We start from the raw sequence: 18574 nt of genomic DNA on the forward strand, positions 1-18574 counted from the left end.
TCCCAACATCAGATACGGTCCATTAAAATCGAGCGCAATGGTATCCCAAACGGCCTTTCTGGTCTTCCATTAACAGCGCAAACGGCACACTATTTAACCCACTTCTCTGCATCGCTCGCCATGCCTGGCCACCAAACACGTCTTCTTAAAATACTCTTGAATTTCCGCGCTTGAATCGATATTGTGAACCACGGTACTGATTGTTGCTTGCTGCTAAGACGATGGATTCAATTGCAGATGGTGAAGTCTAAGCTTAAAATGCTTGGGCCCGAGTTGCTGATTGCACGATGAAGTTTGAATCATGACCGTACAAACGAGCAGCTTTCTTGAGCTCTTGATTACGGAGCCCCCTCAACGAAACGAAACGGTCCTGATCATCCGGACTGTAGCCACACAATTGAACTTTCCTTGTCAACCGTGCATGGAAATTAACAGCACATTCTCCTTCTTCTTGACGCATGTTTGAAAAGCTTTCATGTTCAGCAGCTGGATCAGTCATGGACTTAAGATACCGGTCAATGTTATTTACCAAAGTCTCGTAGCAAGCATCATCCTCTGAATTTGGTCGCAGCTTGGCAGCACGGACAATACTTTTCAGTTCCTCGCCCATTGACAATATAAGCAAATCAACACGACGCTTTGGATTCTTAACATTCGACAATGAAGATGCTATTTCGAAGTCCTGAATGAAGCACTTCCAAGCTTCCCACATTTTGGTAGTCGGGACGTTCTTCGGAAAAGGTGTGATGTTATCCCAACGGATAGTGCTTTCAACAGCGAGCTGATGAAATGCGTGGCGTGTTGGCAGGAATGGCAGGAAAATGCTCCAGACGCACTTTTCCTCTTCCTATTGTTCACAAAACCAGCGGTCCTCTCAACGCACTATCAATTTTGTGGTCCTTTCAACACACTCTTCTTTTGCGGTTCTCTCAACACGGCCTGCTATTGCGATCCTTCCGACACACTCTGCTTTGCGGTCCTCTCAACACGCTATTTTATCGAACACACATACATTCTCCCAAAAGTAGCGGTCCTCTCAACACGCTCTTCCTTTGCGGTCCTTGCAACACGCCATACTTGAGTGGTCCTCTAAACACGCTCTGCTTTGCGGTCCTCTCAACACGCTATTTTATTGAACACACACACACATTCTCAAAACAAGCTGTTCTCACAACTCGCATTTTATTAATCAGAGATCAGCGTTGTTCACGAAAACCTGCAGTCCTCTCAACTTGCTTTTTTTTTAACTGGCACTACCTCCACAGTGTTAAACTAAAGTTTGTTTCACTACCAATATTCCTTGCCGTACTAGCCATTCTGGCAGCCATCTTGATTTTCCACTTTCAGTATAATAAATTTGTTCTATTTTAGCTTGCGGAATGAGTGATTTCCTTCCAAATTGCATCAACGGCAAAATGTGTATTCGTTTCTTTCCGCTGTGATGAAATAGGCAGCGAAAAGACCTGTCACGGTGGCCAAATATGAAGATGTGATCTGCCATCAGGAAACCACCCATTCCGTAAGCTTCCATCTTTGACCCGGACGCATCTTACCTGCTTGACACTCACTCACGTAATGAAGCTTCTGCTTACTCGCTCTCTGTTCGATGTCGGTGAGTCGACAAGGAGAGTACACAATATAGAGTGGCGCACGGATAGATCGACTCACCGCTTAGTGACGAATTACCACGTTTAAAAACTTGTTTCCAGCAAAAGAAAAAAAATCACACAAAATTATATAGATCTATGGAAAATTTCGTAAGACTGACATCACTGACTTGCATCTGTTTTGTTTTTATTCGACACAGCTGACGTGTTGACAGCACGAGGGAAAAGCAACTAGTGAAAATATTGCATGAACAAGGGATGCTCCGGTTGCAGAAAAATGCTTGGGAATATACATGATAGAGAGTGCTAGTGTGCATGAAAAATACGCTTGATGATATTTTCTGAAGTTATGTCTGTTTGTCTGTGACTAAAGTATTTGACATTTTTTTGACATAATTGACTTGTTAGCTCTGAAATCATGGATTTATTTGAAGTTTTCTGCTCGATAGGCTCAAAATGGGTGATTAGGCCGAAGGAGTTCTCTACCTTATACACGGCAATTTTGAGAAATAAATAAAAAGTTAAAAATATCTAAATTTTCTGAATAAAAAATATGAGTCAGAAAAATAAAAACTTTGGACACTTTAAAAGCGACAAAAATTGTAGAATGACAACTGATGGTCAAATATTTGTAATAGCTATTGAATTTTTACGGTGTTTGGACAAATAGTGCTTTATTTGATAAATTTAGGCTATTGCCATACAAACTTCAAACCATTTCCGCGATCTCTAATACTAATGACAAACATACTAATGTTCAACAGAATTAAAAATATAACCGTGCGAAGTCATAGAACATAAGTCCTAATGTTAATATGTAGTCTACCGTATGCGTGATAATGTTTGCGCCATCGTACAAATAAGGTTCCCGTTTCACCTGTGCATACAATGCCTTGGTTTTCTTTGCATGCACGTAACCTATAGCTCATACCGTAGTAGGCTGTGTATAAAAGAAAATGATTTACTTAGTTTGACAGTTAGTGGCAGCGTATTCGTTATTTGTCCAACGCGCAAATGTCGCAAAAAGACATTTCAATCGCCGTGGGAATGTCCCGGTGAACATTGGGTCAAATGGGTTTTAGACCGAGAAAAGAAAGGACAACTATCCGCGAAGGTGGCCACAGGTCGTCCGAGCGTTATCGCTGCTATCAAAAGGAAGATTCGGGTGAATCCAGTGCGTTCAATAAGGAAAATGGTAAAGGAACACGGGATCAGTGACTTTACGGCACGGAAGATCGTAAAGGAAGATTGCGGGACGAAGTCGGGGGCACGGAAAAAAACTCACATGATAACCAACCGCATCCGGGAGCTACGAGTCGAACGATGCACGAAAATCTTGAACTTCCTTAAGCGAAAAAATCCGGTAATACTGTTCACCGACGAAACCGTATCAAATTCCAGAACCGACCAGTATATTAGTTCTCTTCCGATAAAAAACGTGGCCAACGAGCACAAGAACGTGTATATGACCAAGCATCCTGCTAGCGTTATGATGTTTGGATTGGTGGCTTCCGATGGTAAAAAATGGACCCGGTGTTAATTCCAGAAGGCGACAAGGTCAACACGGAGGTCTACATCGGGATTTTAAGTAAGTATGTTCTTCCGTGGATCAAAGAACAGTACGGTCCGAAGCCAAATGTTGGATTTCAACAAGATGGGGCTTCGTGCCACACCTCGAACCGCACTCAGAAGTGGATGCAGGAACATCTTCCGTTCTAGGCGAAGGGTATGTGGATTACTCAATATGGCGCGTCATGAAGGCCAAGGCCTGTTCTAAACGCCACCCGAGTACAGCAAGCCTCAGACAAACATTGACCCGTACCTGGAGAGAAATGTATCCAGACTACAATATTAGAACCTGCCGTGCATTCCGGAAGCGTGTGGAGGCCGTAATTGCAGCAAGTGAAAACTCGATCGATGATTAACATAGTTTAAGACTCTGAGAAACATCCCCCTTTTGAACAAATAAACAAAAAACTCGAAAACGAAATTTTTGAGAATTTTTTTAATTTGGCATTGCTCAATGGTGCAAACATTATCACGCATACGGTACGATTAGATTGATTGACGAATAAATAAATAAATAAGTACTATTGTACTCCTTTAATCCAGTTCGTCAATTGTGGTACTGGATTACAACAATCTATTTCGATGATATAAATCTTCATCAATCATAACCATTTTTTACCACAGACTCGTATTTTGGGGGTTATGATTCAAAATGGATGGTGGCCCATTAGATTGCAAATAACTTATATTAGCAGAATGAAGCAGTTCATATTTGTCACTGTTTCAGATTCCGGCGACGGTCCCGGGGCTTCGCACTCATCCTCCAAAGTGGACACCCATCAGTCATCATCGGTGGTCGCTGCTCAACCAATCAAAGCTCAACCGTCATTAACGTCATCACCCAAAACTCAATCCAGCACTCCACTGGCATCGAAAATAGTGGCCATGCTGCGCGCTCGTGTCATACCTTCCAAACATTCCTCTGCAAACGATTAAAATCTATCTCTAGATCTATCTGCGTAGATACTTTATGTACATGTACGTAGGCACAAATAGCTAACACACAATATCTCGAACGAACCTAGGGCCTTGCTATATATATATATTTGAAAATCAGTCCAAAGAAACCCATAAAACTGTTGTTTATCGTATTTTACTTCTAATTATACTGAAAAAAATATTATATATCTATATTATTGGCAAATATTTAACCCCTCTCTATCAACCAAGTGAAACATTTAGGTCCTACTAGAGTTGGTAAAGTGACACATAGCGTGCGCATATGATCAGTTCCTGCTGGCTAAAAGTAAAATGAAGAACAAGTAGCCCAAATAGGAGGATTTGCAGTTTATTTACCCCTTTGCGGTGAGTAGTGAATCATTCGAACCGATAACCATCATCGAGAGACCAACTTCTTATGGAGATAGAAGAATCACATCAATTTTAGGTACATTTACAGGTGAATTATACTATACGAAGTAGACGAGGGTGCGCGCGAGTAATAGCGATGCGGTGTAATCGAAATGACTGATCTTTTCCCTTCAGTTTCCAGTAGATAAGTGATTGGCGGGTGTGTTTAGCAAGAAATCGGAATGTTTAACAACATAGCATATACAGCAAATTCCTGCCATCGGCAGTTGATTGGAGATCGCCCTTTCAAATTCATACTTGATTTAGTAGATAGGACTGCGTTTTAGATGAACAAGGAGAAAGACTCGATTGACGTTTGTTTTTCCCCCATTCGCACATATCTAGAGAGTGAATTGTTCCTTATGAACGTGATTTATCGTGAAAAAAAAAACAGAAGACTATTAGTAAAAGGGATCTCGCAGATTTGCACAATAATACAAACACATACGAAAGGAATGCGAAACAGAGTGCAAACAAAGTTTACTTTGTGTAGAAACCGTGCATACAAATTTAAGTACGATTGTTTAACACTTGTTTCGAATTATGGGAACGCATTACAACAGAAAACTGACACTTGGATAGAATGGAATGATCCAGAAGAAATTATTGTTATCTCAACGTGTGCATGTACCAGAACAAAAAAAAGTGTGTAATAAAAACAAAGTAACTAGTACATTTCTGCTGTTCTATCTGTTTGTATTTCTAATATCACTCGCATTCCCTTTCACGCTAAATAACTACTACCCTGGATGCAAAATTTGCATGCAATATTGCACTCAACCACAGCGGCAAAGCTTGCTTCGATAATGTTTTAGCTTTCCGGTGAACCTATTTGAAAAATTCACTCCCAAGTTTTACCCACTCCAAAGCAGTAAGCTCTCTATCCCCCCAATACACACAACAATAACCACGCTGCTGGCCAACTGGTACCATGGTATGCAATGCCCTCGAAAAACCACAAGCACATGCGAGCATGTTCATTACCTTCGCATACCAGTGCAGTGTAAACAACAGGCAGCCAGCGATTGCAACATGTGCGCGCTGCAAACGACGATGGCCCCAACCGCGGTTCTATGCCTCCTTGTATTGATCACAGACCTACACACTGTCGCACATTGCATCGCTCGCATTGGAATATCGCGTTCTCGTCGGCAGTTCGCACACGATCGGTGCTGCTGACTGGTGGCAAATATGTCAACTAGTCGGGAAAATTGCCCCTCAACATGTATGGGGATGGGTGGAATGGCTGGAAGGGTGCGCAGGGTCGAGCGGTCGGTCGGTCGGTTTGCCCACATTCAACAAGTATCACATATTTCTGCCTACTAAATACCATGATGAAGGCGTTAGAAGTAGGTACCCAAGACTGGATCGGTTCAGACGTTGACAAATCGGTTTTTAGCTGGAAAGCAATCAAAGACTGTATGGAACAAAAATGTTGTGACAAATTAAGCTTTTTGACATTTGGAAATCATTCTTACTGGGGGGGGGGGTTTGGTATGCATGTGTACGGCCAGAAACATTCAGTCAGCATTAGTAGGCCAGGGGCCCGCTATGTGTGGAAAATGGCAATCTAGCGAGCGGGAAATCGACGAGCCAATTCGAGAGAGGGAGAAGCCATTGCCGAGAGCGTGGAGGGGACGACTGGGACTGGGCACGGAACGACGACAGAAAGTGCTACGGCAGCGATTTCCATGCGTCTTTTTTGCTGCTGCTTATTTCTGCTGAATATCCACTTATACGACGCGCTGCTTCGATGGCCGGAGTCGAGTGAGTTCGAGTTAGATGATGGTGTACGGGTAGTACCTAGTCGTCGTCGTTGTCGATTTCGAAGAATGGATCAATTATCCTGGAGAACGGGTTGTTAAGTATTTGCGATTGACACATGTTGCGTGGGAGATGAAGCTGTTTGCATGGAGATGGTGTTTCATTGGCGATTGCTGCGCAATGGACCTGAATTCCTACAGTTGAAAGCAGACTTGATTATAGCTTCGATAGACATGATTGTAGTGCCGTTGTACTCCTTCAATTCAGTATCGCAAGCAACGTACTAGAAGCACAAAAAATGTTTTATCGGAATTATGAAATTATTTAGATGTTAACATTCTCCCGAAAATCATTCTCCAGAAAACCATTTCCCAAAATGCACCATTACCCAGAAAACCATGTCCCAGAATGTACCATTCCCCAGAGAAGATGATGAAATTATTAATTCATTATGTATTTTTCGCGTTGAAAATAAAATTTAGTTTATTCCATGAAATCGTTCGTTTGATCCACGAATCGATGCGTTGTTATCTGCAACGAAATAGATTCGAAGTTTTTATGAAGCTAGTTTCGTTCTAAGGGTCACACTCAGTACTGATTTTATTGCGAACGAATGATTCATAAAATAAATACGAAACATTCGTGTCGATAGAAAAAAAAGTAGGGGACTCAAATCTACTAACTTCAAAAATCTGGAAAACCGGGAATCATCAGGAATTTTTTTGTTTCCTTAAAATACCTGGAAGTCTCACAGAATTTCAAAACTTTCTTTCTAAGGATATTTTGAAGAAAATAATAAATTTTAAAATACAAGCATTTAACTTTTCTCGTTATTTTCATTCACGCTTTGAACTTTATAGATTCACAGTGGATTAATCTTCAGTAACAATTAAAATTAAAAAAATACAGAGACTTGAAATGTTTCTTTTTTGTTTTGTCAAGTCCTTGGATTTTTTTGAAAATACTAAAAGGAGGATTACAATTAAATGTGAGAATAACTAATTGTGGAGAACTTCAAGGTAATTCCGAGGAAAACTAAAATAAAATTTAATTCTGAGGATAGCTTCGTCGAAATTTTGAGGAATATTTCCATGGAAATCTCCGTTGAATATAGAATGGACTATTTTGACGTCTTCAGAACCACTTGATAGTTCTCAATTTGTTTCTGAAGTTAATGAAACTGCCTTTAAGTTCTTTTGTAGTTTGAGAAACTAGCCAACAATACTTCTCCTTAAATTCTGAACTTTTGGACTTTAATTCCTCAATTTTTCTAATGTTCATGGATCTCCTTTAAAGGTTCCCTAAACTTCTTTGAAATTTATGGGACTTCTCTAATGTTGACGGAACTGCTCTGAGGTCCTCTGTTCTTTTCTGAAATTCTCAAAACTTCTCTACAGTTTTTGCAGTGCTCATGAAGCTTGTTGTACTGCGCTGAATTTAATTGAATCGTCCTCAAATGTTTAAAATTCAGTGAGCTTCTGAACTTATGCGAAATAACTTTTTAACGTCTCTGAAGTTATCTGAAAATCTGGGAACTGCTTTATATACCCACTAATTTTCTGAAACTAATGGAACTGACCTCCCCCTGAAATTCCTAAAATTTTCGGAGCTTATTATACTTCTTTCAAATGCTCCCGAATTTTGCTAATTTTCATAAAATTTCCCGAAATTCGCGGATCTCATCTTAAGCTCCATAGATTTCTATGTCTATGAAGTAGTGCAGTTTCCGACGTTTTTCTAAATTTCCTGAACTTATGTGCTCCCGCAATTTTCATGGAATTAGAACGATTTTTCTGAAGTTCATAAAAGGTCCCTTAAATTATCGACACTAATTTAAAACTTCTTCAATAGTCTAGACTTTCCTGGAGCCTAAACAATTACTGACTTTCTTCAAAGCTCTCTAGACTGCCCTGAATTTATCAGTATTTTTTTTAAGAACCCGAAACATTACTGAAATTAATTAATTTGGCTTGAAGTTTAGAAAATTTTCCTTAAGTATTATAACCATTATAAACACTCACTTATTTTCCCTGAACTTATCTATGCTTTTCTGAAGTTCTCGAAATTTGTTTAATAATCCAGCAAATCTTTTGATATACATTCATAATTCCCTGACGCTTCTGACGTTTTCGGATCAATCATAGAATTCTTGAAATACCCTATAATTCCCGAGGGGGGCGACACATCTAAATCTCAATTCTAGATGCTCCAAACATCTCACACTAGCGAATAAATCTTCGAAAAATCTTTTTTCATTTCTCGCATCTACTTGCATCGTGCATCATCTTTTTGCAGGAAATCTTCAAAATCGTGATAAATCTTCTTTCTATCTACTCAGCGTACGTGCAGCTAGCCACAGCAAAACACAATATTTACTGCATCGTAGATAGAGTCGTCCCCCTCGATAATTCCACGGAACTCCTTGTAAGTCGCTGCAAATTTGCTTAAGGGGGTATTCCCAATCTTTTGCCTTTTTTCGGCCTGTTTTTCAATTAATTTTTTTTCAAGGAAAATGAATAGTAATGCGCCTAACTCTTTGGGATTCTTGTTTTTTTTTAACATTAAAGTTTACAAATAAATTTTTTTCGACATAAAAAAGACATTATTGACGTCACAAAATGGCGGCAAACAGACCCCTGTTCGCCGCAAACGCCTGGACGGGCGAAGACTTTTCTCTGGAACGGCTTCATCTGAAACAGATTTCGTGATGAAATTAATAATCTGCATAAGATTCTCTGGAGCTTCTCCCGTTGGCAGCAAAAAATCTTGCAAATTAACAAAATGGCGGCCATATGAAAAAACAGGCGATTTTTAGCCCGCTTTTTTGCAGCTTTAAGGTGCTTCAAACAATGTTAAATGTTAATATTTTTGGCTGAAAGTGGGAGAAGCTCCAAAGAATTTAATAAGGAACAAAATGCGCAAAGATTCAAGTCAATATCTCCTATAGTTTCTGAGAAAAATCTTCGCCCGATAAAAAAAATGTGGTTTCGAGAAAAACGCGTTTAAAGTTTTGACTTTAGTTAAAACCATTTGGGGGTTCTTACCATTAGTCAGCTATGCCTGTACACCGAATTCGCTGATCGGAAAACGGCTTGGGGGGATGAAAGTATATAGTCTAAAGTACAAAAAAACGTGAAAAAAAAAAATTTGATTTTTTGAAAAAAAAGATCGGGAATACCCCCTTAAGGGATTATTTTGAAGCTATCTGATCGTACTTGAAGTACTCGGAAATTTACTGAAAATGATGAAACTCTCTAAAAACATCTAAATTTAGTTCTCTGGAATTTCCAAGGGGTAGGTCACTCCGCACACCAATCTTGGGTCAGCTTTTTTGTCAGTGTGCCGCAAGTATGCCGATTGTGCCGGTCATAGAGCAAGCTGCGATTGCTTGTAAAATACCCATCCCGGCAACCCGGTATTTCTGACACCTTGAATGTTTTGGTTTGAAATCGCAAGGATCAATCGGATTGAGGATGACGCGGGAAGCGGCGGGTGTGTGAACTTTCGGTGTTTTGTGATCCATAGGGTAGTAAAAGTCCTGTGTTTTAGTGTTTTATAATGCCCTCAAAGGCAGACCAGAAATCTAGTCTTTCCGCCGGAAAGAGTTGGAACCGGTGGGGAGCATTGTTAGAGACCGACTATAGAGAGTTATGAATAGACTTCTTTAGTTTGTATTGTGTGATTTGCAACATTTTAAGGGTATTAATGAGGTCTGATTAACTGCCTCTTCCTCTTGAGTCCATTCTAGAACCTACATTTCGTATTTAGATCTATAAGTGAACTCAGACCAGCAGAGTTGCTCTGGTATATTCAATTAGAAGATGTTCCTGAACATACAGTCAAACAGCACGTAATGTTCTGAACAACTTCAATGGTAGTTGTCCAGCAGTGCTTCCATTTTATTTACAACAATCTAATGCCTACGAGATTATCCTGAAGGTATGCCGAAAATGTGCCGATGGATGTGCCCAAGCTGTGTAGAATATAATTCCGGCACAATGTACTGAGTGACTTACCCCTTGGGAATTTCTTGATGATATCGCTGCTTGCTAAAAGTTCTCGCTTTTTTTTTATTAATGGAACTTCGTTGATGTTCTCTAATCAACTTAGCTAAATTTTCGCATTTTTTTAAACTCTTTAAATCTCTATAATATAACACTCTTAAAATACTCTCACGTTTTCCAGATGTTCATATAATTTGTATCACGTTCCAGAAATTTTCTTGGAGCTTTGCTTATGTTTCCGGAAATGTACTGAGTTTCTCGAAACTTCTTTATGGTTTTTAATATTTCCTTGAAATTATTTTAACTGCCCTTTGATTATCTGACTTGTCTTGAAGTTCTCGTAGCTTCCATACAGCTCTCAGTTCTACTGAAGATCTCGGTTCTGATCGGAAATTAATACAAGATTTGAAATTCCCCAAAGATCTCTAGATCTAGCTTTTCTGAGATGCTTAGAACTTCTTAAAAATTTGCACAATACCCCTCAAGTTTTCTATATTTCTCAAGTTTATTACGGACTTGAAATAAATCATTAATTGTTTTACTTAATTCTGGCACTTGAACTTGTACATGGAATACGAAACTTCAAGACATTGAATATTTTTAGATCTTGGACTTACTTACTTGGAAAACTCAGTTAATTTTATTCAGAAAAATTAGTAGACATCCTGTACATAGAGAAAGACGATTAACCGTCACAACGCAAAGAATAGTCAATCTTGAAATAAATTCACACTGAAAAAGTAGAAAATATTGACTTATTAAAAGAAAAAGTGACTTTAGTGACTTGGCCTTAAAAAAAGAAGACTTTTTAATGACTGATTTGAAATAAGTGACCAAGTCAATAAAAACCAGCCCTGCCCTCTTCGATCGTTGTTTGGACTCTACCTGAGGTAATGCTGCTTTGATATCGATTTGGAAAATCCCTCTTCGATCCTTCGGATTTCTATAGTGATCTGCTTGAAAGTCGATTTGAAAAGAAAAGGGAAATCTCTTGATCCCCCTTCTGATGAAATTTATTTGAGCAATCAATTGATATGCTCACGGATGATGAAAATGATCCAACATTAAACATTCCCGGCGTAATGCCGAAAAGGAAAAGATCCTTCCTATTGTGATGACCACTTCCGATTTCCCTGCTCTTCGTACGGAACTTTTGAAATTTAGCATTTTTTTTTTCGTTTTAGAATTATACTTCACTGAAAATTTCAAGTCATTTGGTATAATAGTTACAAAGTTACAGCTGTTAATGTGTGTGCCATTTTTTCCACGGATACACCCTTTAGAACTGCAGGGAACAGAAAATAAACGAAACTCTTATCCGAAGAACGGCTCCGAAGGCTTCATAGAAGAGCAGTGAATTTATAGTACTTCAGCGATCTTTGTACAAGATAAGCCAATAAAATTGAAAATCGAGAAACTTCACAAAACTTCTTTGAAGAGCAAGTAATGTAGAAGTTTCGAGAATTTGTAGATGGGAACAATGTAGATATTAATCATGATGTTCTGAGATCTTTGTCAAAGTTCCGGGAACAGTGAATGACACACAGGAAATATTTACATGTTCAGCAAAATTTAGTTGTAGCTTTTGTAAGCTATAAACAAATCGTATCTGTTCAGAAAACTTCGTAGGAGTCGAGCCATGGAATTGAATTAAAGAAACTTTGTTGAAATACAGGCACCGATAAACCGACATGACCAAGAGGTACTCAACTCTGCACATCTCAATCTGTGCCTGGTACTTAATCTGTGCCGACAGCTGTGCCCAGAGTTGCGCTGAACGTGCCGCATTGGTGCAATCAAGCCATCGGTCTCAGTACCCCATGAGTTTGGCAACCTTGCAGTTATGACTTTTGAGATTGTTTGTTTACAACTTCAAGCTATCATGGATGGCTCATTGAAAAACGGAAACGAATGTTATTTTTTCCTAAATTTGGGATTATGTTGATAATGCTGATGATGATGGTGTTGTTGCTATTGAAATATATTTTTGGGGACTCTATAAGTGAAATGTAAGCACAAATGTTTGCTTGTCGATAAATATCATTCGATAAGGTTAGTTCTCCAATTGAAGCAATGGTGAAAAGTTACCCAAAACCATAATGCCTCTAGGGTTTTTGTCATCAAGGCATAGTTAAGAAACAGATGTGAGTGGACAAGATTTTTATCGACCTGTAGATTATAATTATCATAGTTTATGATATTAATATCTCTTTTAAATTTCATTTGCATCAGCGTGTGCCTTAACGTGCCAACAGAGTGTCATACGGTGTTTCGGCATAGTGTGCAGAGTTGATTTCCCCTTGGACATGACACTTAAATCTGACTTATGGCCGAAAATCGTAAACGGCCGAATTAAATGTACAGCGATCCGAACTGTCAAAACCATAGGATTTTTTGATCTAGATAAAAATAATTTGTCCAAAATAGATCAGACACGAAACAATTCATAATTTTTGCAGTCGGGTTGATGGCATTTCCCGCGAACACAAAGTCAGATGTCAGAAGTGTGCTTTGGTCAGAAATTTTATTGTTTTTGATATGGTCATTCATGTCAGTTTGTCGGTGGTTGCAACACAGAAACCACCATCAAGATAGCGCTTTAACATGTTAAAAATCTGTAGTCTGAACGTACTATAAGTTTCATAGAATTTAGTTGATATCCATAGATTTTCAATATGATTTCAATAAAATTCTCTGGATGTTTTTCAAAGTCTTGAGCAATGAAAAGGTTGGCTCAGTATTATTCTGAAGATTAGAATTAGACATATTTTCAAAACGTATGAAGAGATTCAACCAAGTGGTAATCAACTCAATCTGTGCCGATAGTTTTCGCCGTGGCTAAAACTATGCCAAACGCTGTGTCGAAACGTGCCAATCAAGTATCCTATGAGCCTGGCAACCCTGAAGTTTTAATGACTTTTGTGATAGTTTGTTTGTTTGGAATTTCACCAGAATAATCCAACTGGGCAAAGCAAACCAAATCTGTTCCAAGAAGACTGATTGTAGCCCTGGTGGATGCCGGTTCCTTAGCTATACTCCGTCGGATGGATTCTGGAAAGCTGGACGTGGTTCTTCATCCGTGGCGTTGATTATGGAACACTACGACAGCGATATCAACTGTGAGGTGGAGGTTGAAGTGTTCAATTAATTATATGATTTGAGTAGTAGCTATACTGAAGATCCGAGAGATATCGCCCCTTGAGTGGTAGGAAAATCATTTTCGCAGTATGAAGAATATCAGAAAATCCACGATTTGTGACTAAACATGCTTTCACAGAAGGAAACAAATAAACGAGTGTTTACCTTATCACCATAGTAATGTACTCGTGCAATTTTTGTGCACCTAAAACTGCCCATAAAAACGATAATGAATAAAAACTGAAAATTTTCATGCATTTCCAAATGGTTCCCTACCATTCCCATACATTCGAAGTGACTGGCCCTCTGGATGTGGATGATGTCAAAAACAACAAAACATGATTAATCGGATGCAAGCGGAGGACGGCTACATGCAAATTAGTGGGGATTTAAAAAAATAAAGTTTATCGATTTCCTCGACGTTGAGATACTGTTGAAATTACTTAGCCTAGATTGTGTAATATATTAAATAAATAATTTTTTTAATGTTTGATTGTTAGTAGGTGAAAAGGGGTGGTCATTCTACACCAGCGCTGCCCAACGTCTCGTGGTCTCTGGATCTCAGCAATGATATCATTCTGGCCCATTTTTTTGCACACACACTTAGAAATTATTGCCGACGTAATTTATACCGAAATCTGAACAGCTGAACTTTTCGGTAAAATTTATGCAATTATTCAATTCAATTTCATTTCAGCTACTTTGAAACTAAATCTTTATTAAAATGACAAGATTGGATGATTTAAACAAGGTTGAACATGTTTTGATATTATTTTCAAATTCAATAGCCTTTAAAATGAAGGTCAAAGTTTTACCGAACGTTCAGCTTTTCTGATTTCGGTAAAATTTACCGAACACGGAAACAAAATCTTAGTGTGCAGAATGAATGAGAAATAAACAAAATGCAGCTAGAAACATGTGCATTGAACATAGATACAGCCATATGAAAAAGCAAGTTTAGAAAGGTTGGGCAGGCCTGCTCTACACACTAATTTTGCACCAATTATTTTCTCAGTGTGCCTCACGTGTGTCGACAGTGCAATGAGTGCCAGTATTGGACTGACATTGTTTGCATATTAGGCATGTTGGTATGTTTGGCAACCCGGTTAATTTGACAGGCAAGATGTGTTGTTTGGTTTTGAAACAACAACACAACTAGCAATGGCATCCAAACTAGAAGACAATGACCAAGAGGCACACCTATGCTGATACCGGACAAACTGATCCGACCGGAAGATCAAGTTCCTCCGACCGCTCAACAAATACAACATCGATGAAGTTGACGACAACGTGAAGCTGGTCATCGATCAGGCACGGGAGAAAATCTTGCAACTGAAATTGGATTGCTTAAATAATCTAAAATGTGTGATAAAAGTGCACGTTTCCGTTAAATAGTTTTGGTGTTTTCGGTGCACCTATTGCTTACTTGCCAAGGAATAAGTTCACCAGGGACACCAAGACGATTAGACGGAAATGTGCACTTTTATCACACTTTTTAGCAAGTGAAAACACGCTCATTAATCCAGTTTGGTGTGAAATATTTTATAATTGCAACCAAATGATTTTAGCTGAATGTTTTTCATTATATCTAACATATGTATTGCTAACGAAAAACATACAAAAACATGTCAATATTCATTCACCAATCAAAAGAGCATCACACGTTACCTTATAGAAAATCATCCGGCTGATTTTGTCATACGGTTTTCAGAAAAAAATGAAATTGGATGCAACTGAATGATGTTTCATTCTATAAATGAAGGGTGATTTGGTTCAGTGTACTCACCACACTTTGACGTTGCTTTATATTCTCTTTACCTCACATGCAACATTGTTTGCGACTTAGCGAGCTAGCTTATTTTCCACGAGAAGCTCGAGAAATGTTGTTACTGAGGTCTTATTTTTTAGAAACACTGTTTTCGAGAAAAACTTATTCAAAGAGTAACGTCTGTTTGTCTGTGGGTATACGAATCCAAAAATCGAATTGAGTTAACAAAAATGATTTGCCACATGCGCTGCGGATCAGGCGCAGATATAGAACAGTGTTGCCAGTAACTTCAAAGATCTTGATCATCTCTAACCATGGATGCCAAACAGTGCCAATGAGTGTGCCCATCTGTAATTTTGGCACACTGGGCGGAGTGACCAACTTCTTGGTAGGTTAGTAAAGTAAATAATTATAAATGTTAGTAAATGCGAATGCTAATAATTGATAAATACTTTGTTAACACACTTCACACCACAACACACACTACAGAGCAGTATGAAGTGAGCCAAAAGGGGGAAACGAGAGTTGCCATAGACACAGGGACTGGGACTGGACACGGCTCTCAGGTCAGGTCAAGTTTACTGTGCTCCAGATAAAAAAGAAAAAGTTCATGTAAACTGGTTTGAAATAGACCGTTTTTTTCCGTTTTGGGTGTATTCATCACTGCGACCATTACATTGATCTATTGTGATATTCCCCTTTTTTATATTGATTTATCAGTTATGTCGTATCACTATTTTGTGAAGTGACCGACATAGACTGACCAAAAGCATTTTCCCAGCCAGGTATTACATTTCGAATGAAATGTACTACTTTACTGGGACCTGCATTCCAAATATCAAAGGGTTCTGCCAGCCCCTTATCCAGAAAAATACGCCTTTTATTGAAGATTGCTGCACAAGAGCATAGCAGGTGTTCAGAGTCTTCCTTTTCTATACCACAGAATCGACACATATCCTCTTGAGGTTTTCCTATTAGCTTCAAATGATATTTACATGGACAATGTCCTGTTATCAAACCAGTATAGACACTGAGATCTTTCTTTGATAATTCAAGAATTTTGCTAGTCATTGAAATGTTCGGAATTATGAACCGTTTCGACTGCCTAGCAATGGAAGTGTTGTTCCAATTGGTCTCCATTTTCATTTTTTTCCATTTCTTGATCTCCATTTTAAGAGAACAAGTAGAAACTCCACAGAATGGTTCTGGTCCTATGAATTGCTGTGATGATCCTAGCCGGGCTATCGTATCGGCTTTTTCATTCCCTTCAATTCCACAGTGGCCAGGAACCCAAAATAAGTTTAGAAATCACCGTTACAAGATGGCTGAGAATCAGGACCCAATTGTCCAGTGGGTGATCCTCCATTCTGGCGTGCGATTGGACTTCTAGCGAGCGAGTTTGGCGAATCGCTTCTGTTCGGCCGCGTCGTGAGACACTACACGAATACACAATATACAAATAATTAACAAGAGAGTTAGTGTTTTGAATTCTTGATCGAACAAAAATATATATGTCCACAACTGACCCTGAAGAGTACTCTTTCATGCTCGAGCTAACGCCACCACACAAGAGGTTGTTGTAGAACCCACAATCAGTGATCCCCGTTGGCTAGACCAGGGATCGAGGGCTCAGTAAAGTGATCCGTCTGACCGCTTTTAGCAAGGTGAACTTCGAGATGTCAAATGTGGGGAAGGTTCGAAGCGAGCTAAATCTCTATTCTAGATGCTCAAAATATCTTATACTAGCGAACCAATCTTCGAAAAATCTTCTTTCATTTCTCGCATCTTCTTGCATCGCGCATCATCTTTTTGCAGGAAATCTTCAGAATTGTCATCAATCTTCTTTATATCTACTCAGCGTGCATGCAGCTAGTCACAGCAAAACACAATCTTTTCTGCATTGTAAATAGATAGGGTCACCCCCGTCGGTTTGAAGAGGTTAAAATATAAATGTATAAGTTATATCTCAATATAACGCAACTGTCACTTTTGACTTCAATCGCTGATTTATAGCTAACAATCATAAAATCAAGCAAAGTAATAACACCATCGGAGATGTGAGGCAATCCTCCATCTATTGATCATGCCAATTCGAATAATTGAACTGTTATTTGGGAGATATCGCCGATCAAAGTCAATAGTGACCGTTACGTTATATTGAGGTTGGAGCAAGGGGTAAGTCACTCAGCACATTGTGCCGAAATTAGATTCGGCACAGCTTGGGCACATCTTCGGCATACCTTCGGCAAAATCTGTAAATAAAATGGGAGCACTGCTGGACAACTGTTATTGAAGTTGTTCACAACATTACGTGCTGTTTGACAGTATATTCAAGAACATCCTCTATTTGAATATACCAGAGGATCTCAGACCAGCAGTTCACGTATAGCTCTAAATACGAAATTTAGGTTCTAGAATGGGTTATTCAGACCCCTTTAGTACCCTTAATTCAAATAATGATGCAACTCACACAAAACAAACTACAGAAGTCTATTCATAATCCTCTATAGTTGGTCTCCAACAATGTTCTCGACCGGTTCCATCTCTTTCCGACCGCTGATAGACCGTTGCTTTTTACAGCACGATAGGCTAGGTTTCTGGTCTGCCTTCGAGGGCATTATAAAACCCTAAAACACAGGACTTTTATGATCGTTAGAACATAAAACATCAAAATTTCGCACACCTGCCACTTCCCGCGTCATCCTCAATCCGATTTATCCTTGCGATTTCAAACCAAAACATACAAGATGTCAGAAATACCGAATTGCCGGGATGGGTATTTTACAAACAATCGCAGCTTGCCTATGACCGGCACAATCGGCGCACCTGTGGCACACTGACAAAAAAATGACCCAAGATTGGTGTGCGGAGTAACCTACCCCTTGGGTTGGAGGTGAACCAGCCCCAGGCTGAAAGCGTCCTTAATAAAGAAAACCTAACCTCACCTTTTATTGAGGTATATCCAAGGGGCAAGACAATTGTACTCAGAGTAAATATATTTGCAGCGAGTAAATGTGAGTTACTCATATTTACTCAAATATAAACAAAGTAGCCTCACATTTTTCAATAAATGAAATTCTGGAAACAACCGCCTTCAGAGAGAATGATTAGTTTCATGCTTTAAAAGATCCAAGTTAGATTGCTCTTGCCCACTCCAGGGGACCAAGGCCTCTTCTGATTTCTTGGAATCGATGGCTAAACTGTAATGTCTTCGAAGTTTTTTTTTGTGATGTGGTGGTGTGATTTCAAGCCAAAAATTTGGCTCCATTTTCTGAGAGGATTCTTTTTAGCTCATGAAAATTAATACTCAGTCTCACAATATCGATCAAAAAGGCTTCTCATTTTGCTGAATTAAATGCCTGAAATGAGAAAAC

The 18574-nt window shown here is 39.0% G+C and overlaps 1 protein-coding gene across 1 annotated transcript in view; it reads left to right on the forward strand.

The window, feature by feature from the left end:
* LOC135705524 (serine-rich adhesin for platelets) overlaps positions 1-5154 on the forward strand; it is a 38594-nt gene extending 33440 nt beyond the window's left edge. The window contains exon 5 of the mRNA XM_065227300.1: positions 3904-5154. Within this exon, the coding sequence (XP_065083372.1) occupies positions 3904-4112 (209 nt within the window). The 3' untranslated portion in view covers positions 4113-5154. The remainder of the gene's footprint in view (positions 1-3903) is intronic.
* The last annotated feature ends 13420 nt before the right edge of the window (positions 5155-18574 follow it).

The sequence above is a fragment of the Ochlerotatus camptorhynchus genome, unplaced genomic scaffold (genome assembly GCF_037179485.1).
Source record: "Ochlerotatus camptorhynchus isolate MF236.1 unplaced genomic scaffold, CSIRO-AGI_Acam_v1.1 ptg000268l, whole genome shotgun sequence".
Classification (NCBI taxonomy): Eukaryota; Metazoa; Arthropoda; class Insecta; order Diptera; family Culicidae; genus Ochlerotatus; species Ochlerotatus camptorhynchus.